Raw genomic sequence first — 22,621 nt, forward strand, 5'->3', positions numbered from 1 at the left:
ATTTTTATTTGAATGTTTGGGGATTTTACATTTATCTGAGTTAGTGGAACATTATTGTTTTGCTTGCTTTTGTTTTTAAAAGGTGACAGGTAGGAACATACACCTTTGCATTTAAATTCACCACCAGGAAGCTTAAGCTATTCAAGGAGAATACACTGATGTGTACATAACTACATCTTGAGCAGATGGCTACTTTATACAGCTTGCAATATTCTATTTATATATGGTGCAAAAGTACTATTCTAGTGTATAAAATGTGTACTCTGAATACACCAAAACTTTACCTTGCACTAAAGGTCAAGGATTCCTGATCTAAAGATCAGGGATCTCAAATAAAATTTTGAGATAATTAGAGTAACGCCATCTTTTAAAACCAGCTGTGTGGGGAAGAGTGGCACGTGTTTGCTTTTCAGTTGTGATTTTTTTGTTTTGTCTGGTTTATTATGTAGTATTACCTTTTCTTCATTTAAAGAGAAAAGAAAAGCATTTTCTTGCCTTGGCAGACAAAGGAGTCAGCATGAGATCTTTAGAAAGATAGATATAGACAGGGAGAGAGAGAGATGGATAAGTGTGCACAACTATAGCTATATGTATATGTGTTATACACACACACACACACACATAGATATATATTGTGTTGGGATGGACCAGAGAAAAGGTTTGTCAAGCCAAATTCCCTTCTAACAGTGGCTGACAGGCAATGCACAGGTAGGAAAATGCCTGCTTCACTACCTCCAGGTTGTTCACGACTCTGTTGTGATAAAGGAATAATTCTGTTTAATTAATTCTGTAATAATTCCCATAATAACATACAATCAGCATAAGCAGTTTGGAAATCTCTCCCATAGATGTTTTCTTAAGTTCAAAGTAAGTAGAAAAGGTGGAAAGATTCTATGTAAAAATTAAAAAAAAAAAATCTTGCTGTACAAGAAAAACAAACAAAAAGTGCTAAATTCTGTCTGTACACTACTGCACTAATTAACTACACATGAATTCTACCAGGTTGCAATGAGGTGTGACATTAACCATGTGTTATACACACACACACACATAGATATATATTGTGTTGGGATGGACCAGAGAAAAGGTTTGTCAAGCCAAATTCCCTTCTAACAGTGGCTGACAGGCAATGCACAGGTAGGAAAATGCCTGCTTCACTACCTCCAGGTTGTTCACGACTCTGTTGTGATAAAGGAATAATTCTGTTTAATTAATTCTGTAATAATTCCCATAATAACATACAATCAGCATAAGCAGTTTGGAAATCTCTCCCATAGATGTTTTCTTAAGTTCAAAGTAAGTAGAAAAGGTGGAAAGATTCTATGTAAAAATTAAAAAAAAAAAATCTTGCTGTACAAGAAAAACAAACAAAAAGTGCTAAATTCTGTCTGTACACTACTGCACTAATTAACTACACATGAATTCTACCAGGTTGCAATGAGGTGTGACATTAACTGCAGAAAAATACTTCAAGTTCAAAAGCAAGAGATTTATTTTCCAAGTGACAGTCCGTGTGAAGATCATGGAGCTCCATTTTCCCCAAACCTCTGTGTGTATTTCATCTTTCTCATCACAAAGTGCAGTGCATTTCAAAGGTACGGACAACACAAAATGGGCAACACACCACCTGCAGAGTATTTTGTAATCTTTACCGAACACTGAAACTGATACCTGTCAAAGAGGTGATAAAGCTGCTGAGATTAATCAAAACTGAAACTGACACCCCAGGGCATTATAAACAAGGTCTGTCAGGTCACATCTTGAAAAATGTTATTTTTCTGAGACAAATAAAGGACTTTTACCTGAGCAGAAGCAGTGAGTGATATGGAGACTGCAAGCCTTGGCCATGCACCTTCCGTAAGACATCACTTCCACACCTGATGGCTACAGGGGACTTCATATGTTGAAATGAAAAGACTAAATGGAAGTCTAACTATAACTCAGTTCCTCTACTAAACAAACACAGAAAGAGAAAAATGGAAGGTAGCATATCTCTATCAGAATGTCTTAAAATAAAGCTTACAGAAAGCAGAGCCAAAACTGAAAAATAACTCCACAGCTGTAGCCCACATGACCCAGAGGGCACAGCATGTTCAAGAATATTTACAGAAAGTAAAATGCTTGTTCAAACTGGTATAGCCTATAAAAGAGGAGAATTTCCAGAGAACTAAGTGTGAACTCAGTAAGGGAGAACATGCAGCTGACTTAGAAGAAAAAGATGTAATGATCAGAAGAGAAAGTAGCAGGGGCATCTGCTACCCAACCCTAAACCCTTTGTTAATTCAAGTATAATTCAGAACCACAGAATGATACATTTCTGCAACTAACCACACGGGTATCACTCAATAAAATGTGCATCAGGGCATCTACTGCCTGAGGCCATGTATTCAGGTTCTGGCAATGGGAATAAAGCATCTTGATCTTGTCTCTGGATGGCTGAACTGAGGTGTGACCTGCCAGGCAGGACCAGGTGTGACCTGATCAGCAGAGGGCTAACACCACCTTTTGCTGTGAACTGCTCTTTCCTCTCCATTGGCATGAACACTTTCATTATTCCACATGCTCTTCCTTGTGAGGAAAAGTCAAAAATTACTAACAATGCCTCCAAGCAAAAGGAAAAAGTGAGTTCACCAAACAGAGCTATAAAAATCAGAGAGAATTACAGGAAGTTGAGAAATAAGAACTGTATTTCAAGAAATTCCTTTGCAGCTCCTGTATCCACCAAGTCTGTGTGAGTCACCATGGACAAAGATTACCAAAAGCATATGTTTAGCTAAGGCTCTAAGCAGCAGCATACTAGTAGAGGAAGCATTAATGTCATTTACATAAGAAAATACTGGGATCATAGGAGATTGTATGGATGCAGTAGAGTGCCACCCCTCTGGAAAAGAAGAAGATACCAAAAACACAGTTTCAAAAACATCTGCTTCAAAATTCTGGAAACAAAGCAACTGAAACCCGTCAATGTAAATAGAAGAATGTCAAAAACATTAACAGAAATTAGTAATAGCTTCTAAGAGGAACAGCAGAGATGAGGAGTGAGTTAATACCACAAAATACTTAAGATTTTCCTTAAAAAAGTCATTTAAATTAATAGTTGTGGGCCAAAAAATAATCAGGCATCACAAACAAGTAAACACAGTGCAAATAGATTCTTCCATTCTTAATGATTGTAAAAGTTTTATAGTAAGAATTCCTTGTCATGGACCCAGATGGGATACACTGGAGACATCTTTGGCAGCAGCTATATAATGCCAAGCCATGGTAAAAAGCAAATTTGTTTTTGTTACAGATGGTTACATTTTAAAATGTAACCTTTTCTAAAAAGGACAGTCCCCTGGAGGCGTGACATCTTACCCGCTAAATTCACACGGGTTAAACACAGCTCATCTACAGAAAATTAATCTCCTGCCATTTCTCGTCAGAAGTCTGACAGGCTTCAGTCAAACTTCTGTAGGGAGGACATAAGATCTCCAGAAGATAGAACAAAACAAAGAAAAGAAAAAAAAAAAAAGAAGGAATCAACTTTTAATTTTTTTTGCACCAAATAAGATTTGAAGTTTTACATCCATTCTACTTAGATCTGTAGTTTTCAACTCAAAGGTCACATTATTATGGATTTTTCTTCACAAAGCATAACAGAAATAGTTTTTCAATAATTTTGAAGGTCTTTTGGGGGAAATCTGTTCTGGGCATTACTCATTAAAGACATGACATTTTATTTATCTAGTTTCTTTAAAAATACTTGAGAATAAAACTATTATGATGTGTTGCCAAACCCTTCTCTGTTATTTTTCTCTCTTCTCTCTCTCTCGCAGAGTTCCTGACAGGGAAATGAATGTTATTTTTACTACTTGATTTTAAAAAGAGAATCGTGAAATGTAAACAAAGTCCGTCAAATCTGATCTGTTCCTCTAAATCCAAAATCTAAAAATCAAAAAGAAAATTCATGTGGTTTCTTAAACTTCATGGGAAAGAATTCCTCTTCACAAAGAAGCAATCCTCTGCCAAACTTGCTGCATAAATATTATAGCAGCTGTAATGACATACCAGAATAAGGAGAGGAATATGCTTAGAAATCCTGTAAGACACCCTAAATAACATCTGAAAGGAATTTCATAAATCATATTCTTTTTCAAGTTAAATTTTCTGATTCTATTACATTAATAACACTACAAATATGTACGGAAAACACATTTAATAGCAGCCATGACCTTTTTTTTTTCTTATTTCCAAGTAAACAATCCCTTCTTAAGCAAGAAAACATTTATCTGGTGCCTCTAATTTCACCATTTGGCACACACAGAGGTATGGGAGCTGTGCACTTACAGAGCTGGGGCTGGAGTGCCGCCTGACTTTAGGTGATTCCTTCCCTGCAGATGAAGTTTTGAAGTTAATGCAAGCGTTGTTCTCTGAATGAACCCTCTTCACTTGATTAGCTGGCTTCTCAAATGGATCAAAACTACTCTGTGTCCTCTGAACCCGAACTTTTTTATCCTCAGGGATTGTATCCAGAGGTTTGATCACTGAATCCATTCCCTGGCAGTTCCGTGTAGACATCTTTGTGACACATATCTGAAAGAAAAAACATCATTTGTTGACTCTAACAGGCTTAAAGTCACTACCGTTCCATGCACCAGCCAGCATCAAAAAATGCACTGAACTTTATAAGCATTCACTTTCTCTTTCTATGTTGAAATTGAAAACAACACATGCATTTTACATAGGGGACACCCACATCACAATAACTATAAAATCCTATCTTTGTGCAACGTACTGAAAGATCCTGGAAAAGGAAAGCAAAAGATGGACATACATAAATTCATACATTTGTGTTTTCTTGTACAATGTGTTCTTGGCAACAATGCCACTTCACTTCTCTCTCCAATCTAGCCACAGATATCCACAAGCAGTATTGATTTCCATTTGTTCAAAATTGGATGGGACTGAACTAAAATAAATGATGGTAGTTTGTATGTGCACTGGCTGGTGCTGGCTTTCCAAAGATTCAATACCGGCATATTATGGTATTTTTAAATAATGCTTATACAGTGTTATTATTATTATCACCATATGTCTCAGAAAATCAAATCAGTAAATCAATTCCCAGGCACTGAAACGTGAGACTGCAGCTTAATGGCACACTAAAGCACAGAAGTTCAATTCTTTGTTACTGTGAAGGACGACTCTGCCAAGTTCTAAAGACTGCCACTTGCTGCTTGAGCTATCAAAATATGCAATGGTTAGCTCAAAAGAACTAAATGAGTAGAACAGTACCTTTAGATACTCCAGTCATGTACGTTTCTTGTTTTCATTTCAATACATAAGACATTTTTTTAAATTACACTGTTGGTAAGGGGTTGTGTTTGAGGCCTTAGTTTCTGTTTTCACCTCTAAGAGACTTACGTTTTTACTTGGAAAGAAAAGAAATAGTTTCAGCTTTCAGGCTACAGGGTAAAGTTATGACATGTGATGCAAGGAGACTCAAGAGACTCACTAAATTGTAAGGCACATCAAAGTAACCTATAATGTACTTTTTTCCAATTTTGCATGTGTTTAAGGATAGACAGTGTTAATTTGCTGTCAATTGAACTGTTCATATAAAAACAATTTTATATTCCACTCAAGCACTTATAATCTATTCTAATTTTTGAAAACTTGTTATCCTAAAACAGTTAATATTTAAAAAAAAAAAAGAAATTGCAATTAAATCAGGAGTCTTCCTTCCTAAAGCAAAGTGTCTCCAAAAACTTCTCCAATAAATTATTCTTTGCCATTTTCCCAGAGGCATTTTTTGCCTTGAAGTCAAACTTACTCCAATTTTTTATAGAAATACGGTGTGATTACACCTTGTGGAGTTTGGCTTTTTTTTTTTTTAATTTTTATGATCCATTGTAACAGTAGATGAAAGATTTCTTTTCTACATTAAAAATTTAAAGTATGTTTCCTGCACTGTGCCATCTGGCCAAATGATCATATACCAGGTCAACTCTAATGAAGAACATCACCACTGTCACAAACCAGGCATCACAAGGGCTTACATTTCTTCTCACTAATGGGATTTCTCCAAGACTAGAACTTCACCAAGTTATAACTTCCTTGAGAAAAGGAAAAATCCTTCTTTTTTCCAAATGGTAATCCATTTTTTTTGCTTAAATTAAGACAATTATGCAATTTTGATCTGTTACTCCAGAAAGAAAAGATAAACAGCTGCAGCACAAAGAGTTTTTAATTAGTCTTCTTGTAAAACTAATTGGTTTCTTTTCCTTAAAACAACTCATATGCACATACATGTATCCACATGCTTCCCACTGTCATCTCCATGTTCTTGCAATGCTTGCTACCAACAAAGAAGTTTTAAAATAATGTAAATTGAAATCACTGTTAATATAGTAGCACTTATCAGTAATCAGTAATCAGTACTTCTCAGCACTTGAAACTATGATCTAGAAAACAGGGGCAAGAGATATGGACAAATGTTCCAAAGCAGTACTTGTCTTCCTTTCAGGTTATCAAGGCACCTGTAGCAGATTAAAATATTTGGAATACACAGCTCTAAACATACTGCAGATAATAATGCCATGAGTGTTGCTTCTGTTTTCTTTTTCCACTGGAAAATCTCTGTATAGGTCTATGTTACTGTTGTCTTGACTGGAAGCAGTAACAGTTTGGAATTAGATTTTGAAGGGAGGCACTTTAGCCTTCAGGCCACCTGACTGAATCTGGAGTAGGATAAAAATCCCCACTGTCATCTTACAATAGCCACCTTCCAACTTGCAAATGACTAAAACCAAGACGAGCACCAAGCAGCTCGCCACTCAGAAGTCAAACACCTTGGGGGATGCACAGGCTGGACACCACCGTCACCTGTGGAAAAGCCTGAGGACTGCAGACAAATGCAAAAGGAGAGGCTGCACACCCTGCCCATCTGCCTGTTCTGCAACTGCAGCACGTCTCTTGCCAGAGCTGACAAGGGGTTTAATTCATCACTTCTCTCTCACCAATATCAATATTTCCTTGGCAGAAACAAAGCGTTCTCTCCAAATGGCTGCTGTGCACTGTTGAAGCCAGCACAGCTAAGCTTATTCTGCTGTTGCAGGGTACACTTTTCCAAACTGTCTACCCAGCCTATAAGACACTGAAGAGAAACAATATTTAAGCATTTGTTCTACATTCTGCCATTGATAGGCCAAGTATTTTGACAGGCCAACTTCAGTCCGAGACTGTTCTGTAAAATCTGAAAGGACCAGGTCTAAAAGGTCAGCACTGAGCACTGGCTGTAACCAACTTCAGGTCACAAACTCACTGATGATTTCAGAGCACTGGCTGTAACAAACTTAAGGACACAAACTCATCGGTGGTTTCAGCTTTCCCTCCATCAGCAAGGCTAAGTGACCAGAGTAGAGCAGATTTTGCCCCTGGTCAGCAGGAGCACTGCCTGGCTGCTCCTGTGCTCCAGTTAAGAGTAAAACTTATTCTGTAGTGGCTTATCATGCAAAAAGCAACAATTTGCTAAGCAGAACTGAAACATAACTTATTTTAGGAGTCTTCCTCTGCATAAAAATGATCATAGATTTTACAAGCTTGACCACATCACCTCTGTGAATATTATGGATTTGAATTTTTTTTACTCTAATTCAGCCTTTTAAATACAGTTTTCCTTTGTACAGCATAACTGCTGCTTATAAATTTCAATTTCTCAAAGGATATGTGAAAATACTTAGCATCAGAAGGTGTAAGACTTGCAAATCAGTGTCTACCACCTGGTAGCTCCTTGCTGGTAGTCAGGAGAAACCTGACCTTCTCATTTCCACATTTCTTTTTGCATATAACAATTAAGGACCATTTTCCAGTTAAAGCACAGTATTTGTCATAAAGAAAGTTTCATTTTCAGAATCTTTTGGATGCTCCTGGGTGATCCTCTGGGATAGTGAGACTTTCTCCATATGTACATTCAGCCACCTCTAAGACCAGACTTTTCACCCCATTTCATTTGTTCTATCTACATAAGTCATAGCTTCTTCAGATGGACACTATTCTTTTACTAACCCTTCTTTAACACACAGAAGAACCCTAGTCAGCTCAATGAAGATGACAATCCAGAAAGTTATGGAAACTATCTCTTTTTCCAATGCAGCCTCAAAACTGGATGATTTTTTTTTAAATATCTAATTTAGCTACAGCTATCAGAATAAAATACAAAGTGAAACAAGCCATTACATATAGAAAGTCAATATCTATGATTCGTTATCCCTCCCTAGCTATGTCATGCTGTAGTTAAAACAGTGTAGCCCAGTGTAATACTCATTGAGATGCTATAAATACCACCACAGTCAAAAACTGGTGCTACACAAAGATGTGATATTCAATGGCACCTTAAGTAAAAGTACTGACCTCAAATGTATGTAGAGACAACACAAGTGACACCTTGATTTGTCATAAGTGAGATGACAATTATGATTTACAAAATCCAATCAAGAAGAAGAAACTTTCAGCATGAATATTCCGTGCATTTAAAGAAACCTCTGTCTAGCCAACTGCTTAAGTCATTAAGCAGTTTTAATTGCCATTTCTTTCAAACAAGTAATCACATAAGTAAACATTAAGGTAAGTAAATGTCGAAGTGATTCTTTCTCCTTCAGGAGTTACTGCCATGATTTCGTGCTTCTCCCACCACAAACTACATTCAAGGCAAAATTTTCTGAGGGATAAACTATTTCCAAAACTTTGGCTTTTAAAAGTAGATCAATGGAACCACACTTATCTCTTTCAGATGGGGTATTTTTGCCAGCAGATCCTATAATTGTGAGGAACAGAGGTATGGGATCCTCATTTATGCTTCAATTCTTCTTTAAAGGATAAAGGATTTTAAAATAAGTCAATCAACTTAATACACAAAACAGCTATAAATTATTACACATGTAACAGGGAATGCACAAAAATACCTGCATCATGTATGGATTGTTCCGTAACCAATAAATAAGAAAATATTACTGTCGTTCCAAACCTCACATCAGATATAAAAGGCTCAAGGAATTCACTGGACTATTCACCACTTCCAACTTTGGGCATGGTAGGTGGCCCCAGACATGAAAGATAAGGGAGGAAATAGCTGCTTTATCACTGAGGTTCTCACCTCACAGGAATCTCAGTACCTCAGAGAACCAGGATGAAAAATGGATGTTGGCAAAAATAGCAGGAGAGGGGCCGAGACAAGGAGCAGATGATAAAAAAAAACAAAAATCTAGATGGGAAAAAAGTAAGATAAAACAATGGGAATGATATTCATGGTATTCACCCCAGAAATTTTCACATGTAGAACATTCATCCCCCAAGTCTCTGCTTTGGTTCTAAAATGAAAATCCTGAAAAAACTACACTAGATTCCACTACCAGTCTCCCTTTAAGGGGATTTTCTTTTCTGCACCGAAACCAGAGTGATCCTACAGAAAATAATTGTTTGTGTTTGATGTTACTTTTTGGAAAAACACTTCCAAAGCAGCACTCAGAAACTGCCCAGGCACTTGGTATCTTGTAGGAAAAGATGCAATCTGGAAAATAGCAAAAAGTATTCCTACTCAGTAAGGCAACAGTATTAATAGCTGAGATTCCCTGATCCCAAATCTGATTTTCAGATCTTGGAAAAAAGATCCCTGTCAGCCCAGGTGTGGTCCAAGAGAAGCACCTCTCCATGAGCATCCTGCCCATTGCATTTTTCACATATGGATCCTTAATGTCAATACATAATTGTACTTCCCCAAGTTGTCCCACATTCTGCTGCCAAGCTATACACATTCTCCATACTCTGATTACTGAAATAAACCTATTTCTAAAATTTGCTCACAATTATTTATTCAGTCTCAACTGAAAAACATAAGACAAAATGAGACGTCATAATGAGTCATTTGGCCACTTAAAACCTATGGTGCAAACAGCCACTTTGCAGCTACCTGAAGAGCTCTTGTTCACTTTTAAAAGAAACCACAAAAGGAAGATTTATCTAAAAAATCAGAATATTAATGTCAGTTTCAGTAATTACTTGAGCTATCACAGATTCTAGCAATATAAAGCAAAATAAAACAGCACTACAAAAGTTAGTGCAGTTTGATATTAAAAGTTATTTTAGTGTTTCTCTGTGGTTTTTTAATTTGCTTAAGGTAAAAAGAACTACAATATTCAAGAAACAGTTCCTCATGTTAGAACCTCAAAAAAGCACAACATAGTTTATATTTTGCAACTTTCTTAGTTGCAGATCAGAATCTGAAGACAATGTACAATGTTGAAGACAGGCAACAACACAGCTTGGATGTGCTCCCTTCTCCTCCTGCCCAGTCTCCCAGTCAATTTGAGAAGATCCCAAGGCAGTTCTAGGATAAAGACCTTAGTCATCATTATGTCAGTATGAACCATGGGGCTACAGCCTCCACCCTAACATCATGGTACTTACCATACCTCAAAACATGATGTCAGCATTTAGCCAATTTTTTTTCCCATAACGAATACTGCTGAAGTTAAGAGAATGAAATCACAAGAAGAGTAATTTTGCTCCATGTGTAAAGCTCCATAATAAGCCCCATTAAATAAATAAAAATCAGTCTAATCATTCATTGAACCATTTCTAAATAAAGATGCCTCTTTGAATCACCTTAAATCTCATTTCAAGCAGTACTCCTTAATCTGCATTTGGGATTAATGTGAAAATAATAAATGGTGTATCAGATGTAGTTATTGTGATACAGTTTCAATGCAAGATTTTTTCACTTCAACACTGTCACCAAGATTAAAAGGCCCCAAAGAAACAGGATTCTTAAAACTAAAGGTTGCTAGACTAATTCATTTACTGTTTAAAGTCATATAGCATTGAAAGAGTGAGACAGATCAGTTAAACCATGTAAGTAATTTATAGGCTCACAGTCCATGAATTTTAAAAGAGTCATGAATGACCAGGAATTAATCACTTGTTCGGGTGCTTAGTAAAATATAGATATTTCACTGTCCAATATCAGCTACATTTATTCATATGAGTAGAGATATCCTCAGTAACAAAGAACAACCAATTCTGGTAGAACAGGTCAGACATGCTACCATACATAAGAAAAAAGTTTAAAATGCTTGTATAATGTAAAGACACCCTGTTCTGGAGCTCATCACATCTTTCAGGAAGATGCATTATACCTGGGTTTTAATTCTTACATTTAACGCTATGGTCATCCAGTGGATACAAACTTATGCAAAATATTTTAAAAAATTGCCAACCAGCTACTATTTTCTATTGGTTATTGCTACTGTGTAAATCTGGGGGCAAAAGTGGCTGGCTGGGTAAATACCAGAGTGGATATCCAAAGCTGCTACTGAAAAATCTGAAGGAAATATCTGAATTCCACCCATTTGCACCATTCCAGAAGATATAGTATGAAAGGACCAAATACAGAGAAATCCAATATCTAGCATGCAGTAAGAAAAACAAAAATTAAAATTACTGAGTAATGTGAGGTAAGGAAGTCACTTAACCTCTACACATTCCATTTTTCTGTTCATAACAGCAATCCTGTCCCTATCACAAGCAGAAACTGGGAGTGCTATTTAAGTTTGTAAAGCACTTGGGCTTTTTTAAGTGAAAAGTTATGAAGATATAGATTATAATTTGTACAGCCAAAACCCGCTGGAAGAAGTGCAAGAATCTCATTATTACAGACAATAAGACTTAGCAGTTGCATTTAGCTGAGAGATGTATAAAGAAAAAAAAACAAACATATGGTTAAGAGACTACTGGTTCCACAGCTGAATTGCTTAGAAAGTCTGCCATTAATTTTCACTGAAAAAATCCTATCTGGATGCACGTTTTTATTACCTTTTATAAGCATGTTATTTTCTATCATGCTTTGGTACCATGGCAATTGAGAACACAAGTCATCTGCAGATTTTGGCATCCCTGGAATTTGACATTTGCTACTTATAAAACACAGTTTGGGAATGTTCTGGAGTATTATAAGCAGCTTTGTTCAAAACAAAAATGCAGCTATCTGCAGATTCATTCTCTTTGCAGAACAAAGTAATAGGAAGGCTCGTTCTCATTTTAAACAAAAGACTTGCCTGCTTCTTCTCAGTCCATCTGGTAACACTCTCCATCCTCCCCAAGAGAGGGTCAGCAAATGACTGCTGCACCCACAAGCAGAAACATGCACAGGCTGAGAAGAGAGCTCAGTTGGGGAGAACACTACAATACGGGAAAAGATCCATGAAGAGCAAGAGATGAGATAAGGGAGCAGATAAAATTGTGAAAGGGGAAGTAGAGCATGTAATGCTGCACGACATCACCAGCTCATACCAGAGCTACCAGTGCAATCAGGCTCAAACTTGAAAGAGGTCCTTGAACATTCTCACCCCTCCCTGTAATCACCTACACCAGCCCTTTGGTCTGAACATTTGATGGGCACAGCTAAAAGAAGCTGAAAGAGAACTTGAGTAAGAGAGGGGAAAAAAAAATAGAGAGGTGGTAGAAAGGAAGGAAGATGCAAGGAAAAAATGGTTGTAAAATAAGACATTTCTTTTCCTCTCCTGATAACCTCTCTCTGTGTCCCAGAATAATTCTTGGGTAATATTTATTTAATTGGCTACAGAGATTGCTAGCAATGCTAGCTATGAGCTAGCAAATGCAACTGAAAACAGAGCTCAGAGACTGGAAATGGTGTCTGGGGATATGGTATGCTCCTTGCTGTACCTACCACAAACTTACTCCTACACCTCCCACAGCCCATCTCAAAGGCACTCGCCCAAAATGGCCGTTTTATTTCCAAAGTCAAAGCTGATGTTAAACCAACTGTCATTGTCATATGGAAGAAGGCGAATATAAAAAGGTCACTGAAGTGCCAGATGGGAGAATTTTTGAACTAGAAGCTCTGACATTAATTCTCTGTGTTTGTCTGAAGGACTGAACTCAATGAGCTGATTAAATGTCTGTGCTGAATTGCCAAGTGAGAAAAAAGTCACTCTCACAGAAAGACCAACTGATCAGACCTGAGGTAGGAATCCCAGCTGCATAAAAATCTGAAAACATTTTTACCTGCATCAAGAAAAATAACATTTTAAACTAGAAGTTAAACTGGTTACACAATTCTTTCCTTTCACCACCAACACACCAAGAGCTGCAATATAGAACATATTTATTCTGCTAACTTGACATCTAAATGTCAGCATAATTTCTGAAACAAGCACAATCCTGAAATTAGGAATTATTGAAAATAATTTTAGGTGCCCTCAACATGGTAAGGAGAAGCTGAGCATTTCTAATTTTTTTTTTCTGTTCATAGCACAGCCTAGCTTCAGAAAAGTGAATTTCTAATCCATTAAATTTGGTGTTCCTCTCCTTGCAGAGAAAAAGGTCCAGTTTTCAAGAGAGTCTGGATTAGACCTAAATAGATTTTAGGTCTATAAAACCCTACATATGTCCTCAAAGCAAAACTCGGTCCTGTGACAAGAGACGTCAGGAGGAGTCACCTAAGGACAGGGTCTCAGATAAAGGTCACACCGAAGTCCTGACAGCCTCTAACGCTCATGAAAAGAAACAGAAATTCAACAGAGCTCATTTAAAGGGGCATTTTGCTCTATTTCTGTACTGATGCTCCAAAATACAGTAACTGTGTTAGTAATAAAGCCTGGCAAATAAATTCTTCCTTTTACTTGCACAGTGTTCACATTTGTCACACTGGTATGTAACGCAATGTGCCATGCAAGCCTTTTCCAAAATTGCAACCAGGCTGCTGCTTCCATTAACCTGGGTTCAGATTTGCTGCATCCAAAAGTAGGAGGGTCACTCCTCCTAAAAAACAAACAGGAGGGCACAGTTGAGGATCAGTAGAGATGTCAGTGTGGGAGAGGCAGCTTCCAGTGCCAGGCACGAGCCAAAGATGCCTTGGTAACCAGAAAGGCAGTGGAGAAAGTGTCTGAACATAAACACTCTCCCAAGAAATTGTGACAGGTGTTTTTTATACTCTTTTACTTAGTTACCCACTTGTATCTGTTGTCTATCCTCCTCTGTAACCATATGAACAGGATTTAAAAATAAAGATAAAAAAAATATTTTCAATCCATTTTCCATATCAGCCTCCTGCTCCAACAGATGGCTACATGTGCCAGTGCTATTTTATACAGTTTTCTTTCCATAAGTGCATTATTAGTGCTTTTGTGCAAATAATATATTATATCTTTCTGAGTTTACAGGTTTATAATTTTATTCTATCCTCCAAAACTCCCCCTGATCATGAAGTTACCAAAGGCATATCCATAAATGCAGTAAGTCTTCCCACTGCCAAGTTCAAGTGTGAGAAATCTTGAGAGACTTGACAACAAAATGCCTATTCTTGCTAGATTCTGAGGCTGTCAGTAAGGTTTTTAAGAAAATAAATTGTAAACAACTCCATGCCTTGAAAATAGGTTCTACCCAGTTCCTTTAGGCTGCTTTGCCTATCCCTAGCAAGCCTCTTGATTCTTTCACAGTTATCATCAATTACATCAGACTGAAACTAAAAAAAAAAAAAAACACCATAAAAAAATTGTCCTCTTACAAGCAGGGACTGCAACAAAAACACTGCTGTTGGTGAGATCTGCTCATGCAACTGACAGTATAAGACTTAAGCCCAACTACTCAGACCTTTCACATATATGCTCTTCACATAAATGCTGAAGAGTGCTTTTTAAATTAAAAGATGAAGGGGATAGGTCATGTAATTATCTTTATGAAATATATACATTTGCAGGTGGAAAGGTTTTGCAGCTATCTTTTGTCTGGTGTAATGACAACCTTCATTGCAATGAAGCAGCATGCATGTCGCATGGTCATTAACCAATCAATGCCACTCTCACATTAGCTTCAGCAGATGTTTTAAAAGTGCTTTGCAAGAAATAATTCAAAGCTGGAATGGTAAATTAGTTTGGCCCTTTTCCTTCAGACCATTTCCTCCATAAAAAAAAAAAAAAAAAAAAAAACCAAAAAATGCTGAAGAGTGCTTTTTAAATTAAAAGATGAAGGGGATAGGTCATGTAATTATCTTTATGAAATATATACATTTGCAGGTGGAAAGGTTTTGCAGCTATCTTTTGTCTGGTGTAATGACAACCTTCATTGCAATGAAGCAGCATGCATGTCGCATGGTCATTAACCAATCAATGCCACTCTCACATTAGCTTCAGCAGATGTTTTAAAAGTGCTCTGCAAGAAATAATTCAAAGCTGGAATGGTAAATTAGTTTGGCTCTTTTTCCTTCAGACCATTTCCTCCATTAAAAAAAAAAAACAAAACAAAACAAAAAAACAAAAAAAACCCACAAAACAAAACAAACAAACAAAAAAAACAACTCCTTAATTCCTTTCCCTGTTTTCTTCATTTTTCTTCCTTTCTTTTCCTTTTTAACTCTCTTTAGCAAAAGCCAGATGTCAACTAGGTAAAGGAAGTTGCTTGCTTCATTCTGCTAATGCATTTCAAAGCTTCATTTTAGCACCAAGAAAGAAATCTGTCCTGTTCTTGATTCACCCCTGAGATCAACAACCCTACAGGTTGAGAAATGCAGCCTCCAAGACAGATGAATGTCACAAGGAAAGACAAGCTCTCTGAGCATTTCTAGATCTGCTCCTCTACATATTATCTTCCAAACCACTGCATTTGACAAAGTATCCTCTATCAAATCAGCACAGTATAAAGGCAGAGGCAGAAAAAGAGCTTAAACTTTGTCATTATTCTCTCGTGCAAGGAATCTTCCAAGATCTGAATAACCTACATTCCAACTCAGTCTCTCTGAAATCTTAGTAACAGCCATTCATGACCTTTCTGCCATTGCTTTCTTCCATGGAAGTTTGAGAGTTCAGACAAGGATGAGAAACCCAGTTTCACAAATAATTAAATGAAAAGTCCTCATCTGGGTTTGGATTTCATATACACCTGACTTTTTTTTCTTTTTAAACTTGTTCTTTCTGGTTTTTTCCCCTCAGACAAATGACCTGGTTACAGAATTCTATAAAACTTGAATGAAAAGTCTCAAAGGAATTTTCTAGCAGCTACCGCACGTTTGCCAGACTTGCAGCAGCACAATAACTTTCAAAGCAAAAAGGTGTAAGGGAGCATAATGAAACTTGCTCTCAGTGCATAATGTGCTACACTGGAAAACATGCCATATCCTACAATTCAGAATTTAGTCAGGAGCATGATTGAAAATGATAACCTATTAAGTTACTCAAAATATGAAGAACACTCCAGTATATCTTTTCTTGCCAAGATGCACAAAACTTAAAATGGAGAGGTTGCAAGCTTATACTGAGAAGATCTCATCATAAGAAGGATGGCTACAATTTTATAGTGAGAATTCTATGAACAGCATAGAGATAATGCTTATTTAAAAAACAAAACAACATAAAAAACAAAACCATGTATTTCAACAGAGAAATGAAAATCACTGCTGCTTCTTCGATGTGTTCAAGCCAAAACATGCCATAGTAGACTTATGACTGTGCTCAAATTAATTTTAAAGAATAAGCTGTAACAGTACAAAGCAGCCAAGCCTTCTGCAGTTGGTGGCAATTTGCACCTCCAAAGCTGTGAGTTCATCATGAATCACTTTCAACAAGCAACAAATTTTGAGAATCAAATTGGTCAAAAATCACATCTATCATTAGAACACCAGTGTAAGAAGTCCTCCAACCTTACAGTACATTAAAATTCTCATGACAAAATTGTCACAAAACTGAGAGTGATTGTAGATATTTTGCATAACTTACCCTGCACAGCTGCCTACCAGCAGTACAATCACATTTTATAATTATATAATTTTATGTATCTGGACTACTTTGCCAAACACAGAAAATTCCTTGCAAACTTGAAAGTTAGGGGGCTGGTTCCACCGCTTTCCTAGGCAGCAGCAAAACCAACCAGTCCGTCATTAAACTGTAGAACTTTTCAGGAAGATTCTTCTGCATTACATTAAAATAAAATTTCTATAGCCAATATTTAACAAAAGAACCAATTTGTTCATTAAAACCCTCACTATTTACAGGGAAGTCTGGGCAAACCTCTTTCACATATACTCTCTAACGGTTTAAATATATTTTCTGTGTACTTACACAAAGATTTAATAAAATGGAGAAGGACATATTCAAATGCTCTAAGCCTGTAGAATGAAAAGCATCAGAAATGAATTAAGTGAAGCCAAGCTTTCACAATATATAAATAGATATTATGCCTTTTCCTAGTGGTTTTACTTCCCCACTGCTCACTTGGCAACATTTGGTATTTCCCTCTTCAGGTAAGTTGTATACAATTTAATATTAAATTACAAACATCCAACACAGCAAAACTGAAATATAACTGACATAAATTCTATTCAATTTCTTGTTTAAAAAAACAGGATCAAAAGCTTGCTGATATGATATTAGTTACTAGCTTAGGTTATTTTACATTTATATAACATCTAGCTTAAGTTTATCATCTTATTTTTCAATCAGAAGCTGCAACAGAACTAGTAAGCCAGATGAGATAGCAAGTTCAGCTGTAGAATTATTGTACAAGAATTTCAACAATAAATCCAAGAAAAATATGCAAAATAAAAGAAAAATCTCCACTCATGCTTTTCACATCATTTCTGATTAGCCCACCAAAGCAAAGACAACTAACACATAAAACTGCATGTTTCTGTGACCTCTGCAGGCCAGTCCAGAACTGATACAGTAACTTCAGAGAAGCCCATCCACCCAGGAATGTGATAAACAAAAGAGCAAGATCACCAGCGATGCAGAGAAAGCCCAGAAGTTACTTCTACAAGGGCAAAATGATGTGTTTATGGGGTTGATAACAAAAAATCACTCCCCTGAATTCAACATTCAGTACTAGGTTAAATTACTCTTTCACTACTTGCTTTCTCCTAAACTGCTAAATCCAGAAATATGTGTAGGTTTATATTAGGAATGGAATTAAATATATCAGTAAAAAATATGCCACATATCAAAGAGATGCATATTATCAATGATTCTGAAAATATACAATACGCTTTTGTCAAAAGCAAAAAGCAGTCAGAGAAAGGTATTCACTGAACCATACCAAGGCACAGAAGTCACCGTGTAGGTGGAAGGAGCACTTAAGGACTGATGGAGTTGCTGTTGGAAGAACTTGTCCTGACATTAACATTATAATAACTATGTTAAGAAAAATAAAATCCTTAAGGGTTAGATTCTTAACATGATCAGTACATTCCTTCCCAACCAGGTAGCAGAAAAAACTTAAAGATTCTGAAAGCCAGTATGGACCTAAGGAAACTCAAGTTCAAAATATAGTAATTAACCTTTTCTTCCCAAACTAAGAACACCAGCTAGTCTTTTCTTTAGTTGAGAAACAGGTTTTGGAGAACTGATATTGCACAGGCTCTCTGTTGCTTCAGGTAATATTGGCCAGGATACTCCTATTCATTTCAACAGGGATTGTAAACCGCAATTATCATTGTAGCAATACCTGAAACACTTAGGAACATTTTAAGGCTAGTATTATCAAACCCAATTTACAAACCGTGCCCAGTAGTCCCCGAGAGCTGAGTATTTCTGCCTTTCTGGGACTTCAAAGGGAAATAACCCCAACAGAAATGCCTGGATCTGCTCAGCAGTTCCTGTGACCTTTAAGGGGCACATCTGCACTCACATCTATCCCGAGGTTGCTGAACATGACAGCCCAAATTCTTACCTGCCCCAGGCTGAGTACTCACACACACTCTCACCCCAGCAAACTCCTGCTGACCCCAAAGACCCACCCAGGGCAGCTACTGAAATCTGCAGCGGCAAACACCCAGCGGAAGCTGGCACTGCTCAAAGATTTCCCTTAAAAAACAAAATAATCCCTCACCCCTTGCCTCCACAGCTGGAACCCAGCAGAACCGCCCTGTGGGACCAGCCAAGCACCCTAGCTCTTCAGCCTAATCACAGCCCCTCCATGGCTCTACCCATGCTGCCATCTCTGGGGGCTCTGGGAGAAAAAAGAACTGCCTGTTTGAGACAGACAGAGCACCTGCTCAGAGATCAACCCTCCAAACAGCTCACCAGTGCTAACAGTGCCAGGGGAAAATGTCAAAACCTGTTGGAGCAGATTTGGTTTTAGAGATTTCAGGCATTGGTTTTGTTTAAGATTTACACAGCAAAATACCAAAAATAAAGGAAAAAGGAAGATAGGTGACCATTTTTGCTATAGGATATCAAATGGCTGACCAACCTTACACTTAGATGATATCTTGATGATATTTTGCCTGCTCAGCTACAACTCTTTGAATTTCTTTTTTCCTGGAGTCAGGATCACTAAGGAGACCTATGGCAAACACTCACTCCTCAGGTAATCCCTTATTTCCTGCTGTGACAGACCCCAGCCTCACTACAAAACCGATTCGCACAAGGATCTTTACACTCACAGAGCACTTGGCAATAACTGCCTATTAAACAAAGTATTTCTTCCCTTTCCCATCTGTGTTCTTAAGTTTTGACCACATTTTGCACATTTTAAGTTCAGTTTTCCACCTTGTGAGTTTGGGATCTGTGTTTAACTACATATTTCCACAGGGAATATTATTTATCACTAAAATCTGTCCAAAACATTATCATTTTCTTAAGCTCAGAAAACCAAAATATGAGAACTCAGAGACAGTAGTAACAAGCAAGCAGAGATGATGACTTTAAGCTTGGGGAGAAGAAACACTTGGAGCTATAAAGATGATGGAAGCAACAATAATCACATATATAAGTAGATGAAAAGATAGCACTAAGAGAAAAACACAATTTAAATTTTGCTGTTAAAAAATCCCTCATGCCTGGACTTCCATTTGTTGTACAATACGTGGGTAAACACAAGTGGTTGGATTACCTCTATGCATTAAACAATGGTTTGTAACTTATTGATAGGCATGACAATATAAGCAAGGTAAAGCTTCCAAAAATCATTAAAAAATAATACAACTGAAATAACTCTTGCAACAGAAACACTACCTGTAATTCTCAACCACAACAACAAAAAAAGGCATCTCTACTTTCTGATAAAAAAACCTGTATATTAAGGTTGTATATAGTGTGAAACTGACCACCTCATATCACTTACATCACAGTATATACATGCATTTTTAAAGGAACTCCAGCAAAATAATAATGAAACCTTCATAAAATAATTGATGTAGGATTGAATCTTTACCCCTTAATCATATTCAGTGACAAAGAAGAAGAACCCTTTAATTGGCAAGTACAGAAAAAGAAAACATGAATCCCTGTCAAAGTAGTTATTTGATCCCACACTGATATACAACTGATCTCTTCTTGGAGTATAATTCACATGCTGCATAAAGATAAGCATTCTCCTCTAGAAAAAAGCCTCTTTGCTTTTGTCCTTAACTAGTAAAAGCAAAAACCATCTCTCATCACTCTACCGTTACTACCACAGCTCATTTCCTTTAAATAGTAGAACATATGGTGAAATACTATTTTTTTGCTTAGCTCCAATGGATTTCTGTTGAGAGTTAGTTTTCTATGGCTTGATCTACAACTGAAACACACTAGCTGTCAGTTAAGTCATCAGAAATAATTCAAATAATTCCATACTACAGCCACATTTTAATCTTTCTGTCTTGTACTAATGCTAACTGCTGCTCTTTTCTTCCTCTCTTTCCCTGAACATACTGCTGCTCTAAGCTTTCATATGTTGAAATATTCCACTAAGATCCAAACCGCTGTCAACACACTCCTACATAAGTATTCAGGAATGACTACCTAAAAAGACTACCTCACTTTTTGTTATATTAAATAAAGACAGCGTGTAAGAGGAATAAAATCATGACAGAGGTTAACAAGGCAAAAAAATATTCTGACATCCATGAAATAGTATGTTTCTATAAAGGATCATTTTAATTTTATCTTCTACCACCCAGCAAATCTGTAACAGTTACAGACATTTATTCAGATATAGCAAGATGCACAGACTTGTTAGCAGAGATGAAAAAGTGGCTAATCACGTCCTTCACTCACTCATCCCAGAGGGCGTTCAGCCAAGCATGTATCGGAAAAAATTGCCCATACTATCCTCTTAATACAATTATAAATAAAGCTGCCAGAGAGAGAGAGATAAAAAGCTGTATCAAGAAAAGCATCGCTTTTAAGTCTTCCCCTACCTTTTCCCTGGTATTTACAAACCGCAGGCAGTACTGCTGGGGAATCTCACCAGGGTGGCTGCCGAGAGGTCTCATGTGGCGTTCCCAGCTTCCCACCGCCTCCCTCTGCCTGGATGTTAAGCATTCCCGAGAAAACCCACCCTGACATGCACAGAATGAATCCTGCTCAAGTTAGAAGCATGTGATAACTAGGCTTCAGGTTGAAACAAGAAACCCCAGCACCTAATTAATCCCAGAGATTTAAACAAGCCACATCTTACCGTTTTGCTGTTGCCCAGATCAGGTCAGATTCACCTGCAACTCTTTGGCATCTCTCTAGCAATGTTAGTGTTTGCAGTCAGGCCGGGCTCATTCAGCAACTGAATTCACAACATCTTTCTGCACTAGCAAGCTGAAATGGTACGGCTGTACTACAGCTAAGAAAGGGGGAAATCTAAAGCAGCAAACAAAGAAATCCCTCAAGATAGGGTAATCCCAGTGGAGTAGAATATAAAAGGTACAGATGAGCACCGAGGGTACAATATTTCTCTGTCTAAATTTCATCAGCAATACTATGCTCTTTCTAAAAAGATTTTTTTTTTTTTTTTAATATATGATGGACTTGCCTGTGGAGTTCCCAGAAAGGCAGAGTATCCAGGCTCTGCAGCAGCATTGCAGCCAAAGTAACCATGCATATGCTATCTAGGCAATTTACAGCAGTCCTTTTGAAAAGATATTGATTTACAGTGTAGCACTGCCCCAACCCAACACAGAACTGCAGTCAAAATAACAAATGGTGATTTCATAGGAATTAAGGAGAAAAACTCAATATTCAATAAAAAGATGAAACTAATCATTCCCAATTTAATTCTGTCCCAGCCTTGAAAGATATCAGCAAGTTGTCGAGTAACAAAATGACATTATAGAAATAATCTATGGGCCCCTGGAAACAAGTACCATGAATACCACTATCCACTTTTTCATAAACAATAAATATTAAAAAGTATTTAAAATTTATTGAGTCAAAATATGAACTCTCAAGTTAGTTTCAGCATTTTAAGGATGAAACATACTATTTAATATATGAATGTACAAAACACACAAATGGCTGTGAGTAAGCAATAGACACCTACTCAGTGCTGGGAATCCACTACTCAGCCCAAGAAACCTTGAGTGTGGCAGGAGGGAAAAGAGGCCAGCAGGAGCAAACTCTGGCAAACACTCAGAGAGGGCTTCTCCAAAAAGGAGGAAGTGCATCTTCTCTGTCTCCTACTCCTACAGCAACCCCTGCTGGCCTGTGCTTCAGATGGCTCCTGGCTCCCCAGAAATCTCCTGGGGTTGGGGGAGTACTGGGCAGACCATACTAGGACAGGGACTAGTAATGTGTACATCAGTGAAACCTTCAGGAGGAGAAGCATGCAGCTCAGCTTGAACTTTCTGAAATATTTTTCATTTTTATGTAACAATGAGTTA

General features: G+C 37.3%; 1 protein-coding gene across 4 annotated transcripts in view; it reads right to left on the reverse strand.

Moving 5' to 3' along the window:
- The window catches only part of CDK14 (cyclin dependent kinase 14), a 315,608-nt gene that overhangs the window by 227,081 nt on the left and 65,906 nt on the right, over positions 1–22,621 (reverse strand). For 3 of the 4 annotated variants that reach the window (XM_041408676.1, XM_041408674.1, XM_041408675.1), the window contains one exon: positions 4,330–4,575. In XM_041408676.1, coding sequence (XP_041264610.1) covers positions 4,330–4,560 — 231 coding nt within the window. In that variant the 5' untranslated portion in view covers positions 4,561–4,575. Of the gene's footprint in view, positions 1–4,329; positions 4,576–18,714; positions 18,762–22,621 lie in introns of those variants that run through there. The other variant, XM_041408677.1, reaches the window with a different exon arrangement.

This window comes from Onychostruthus taczanowskii, unplaced genomic scaffold, assembly GCF_017590055.1.
Source record: "Onychostruthus taczanowskii isolate IOZ18803 unplaced genomic scaffold, ASM1759005v1 scaffold3, whole genome shotgun sequence".
NCBI lineage: Eukaryota > Metazoa > Chordata > Aves > Passeriformes > Passeridae > Onychostruthus > Onychostruthus taczanowskii.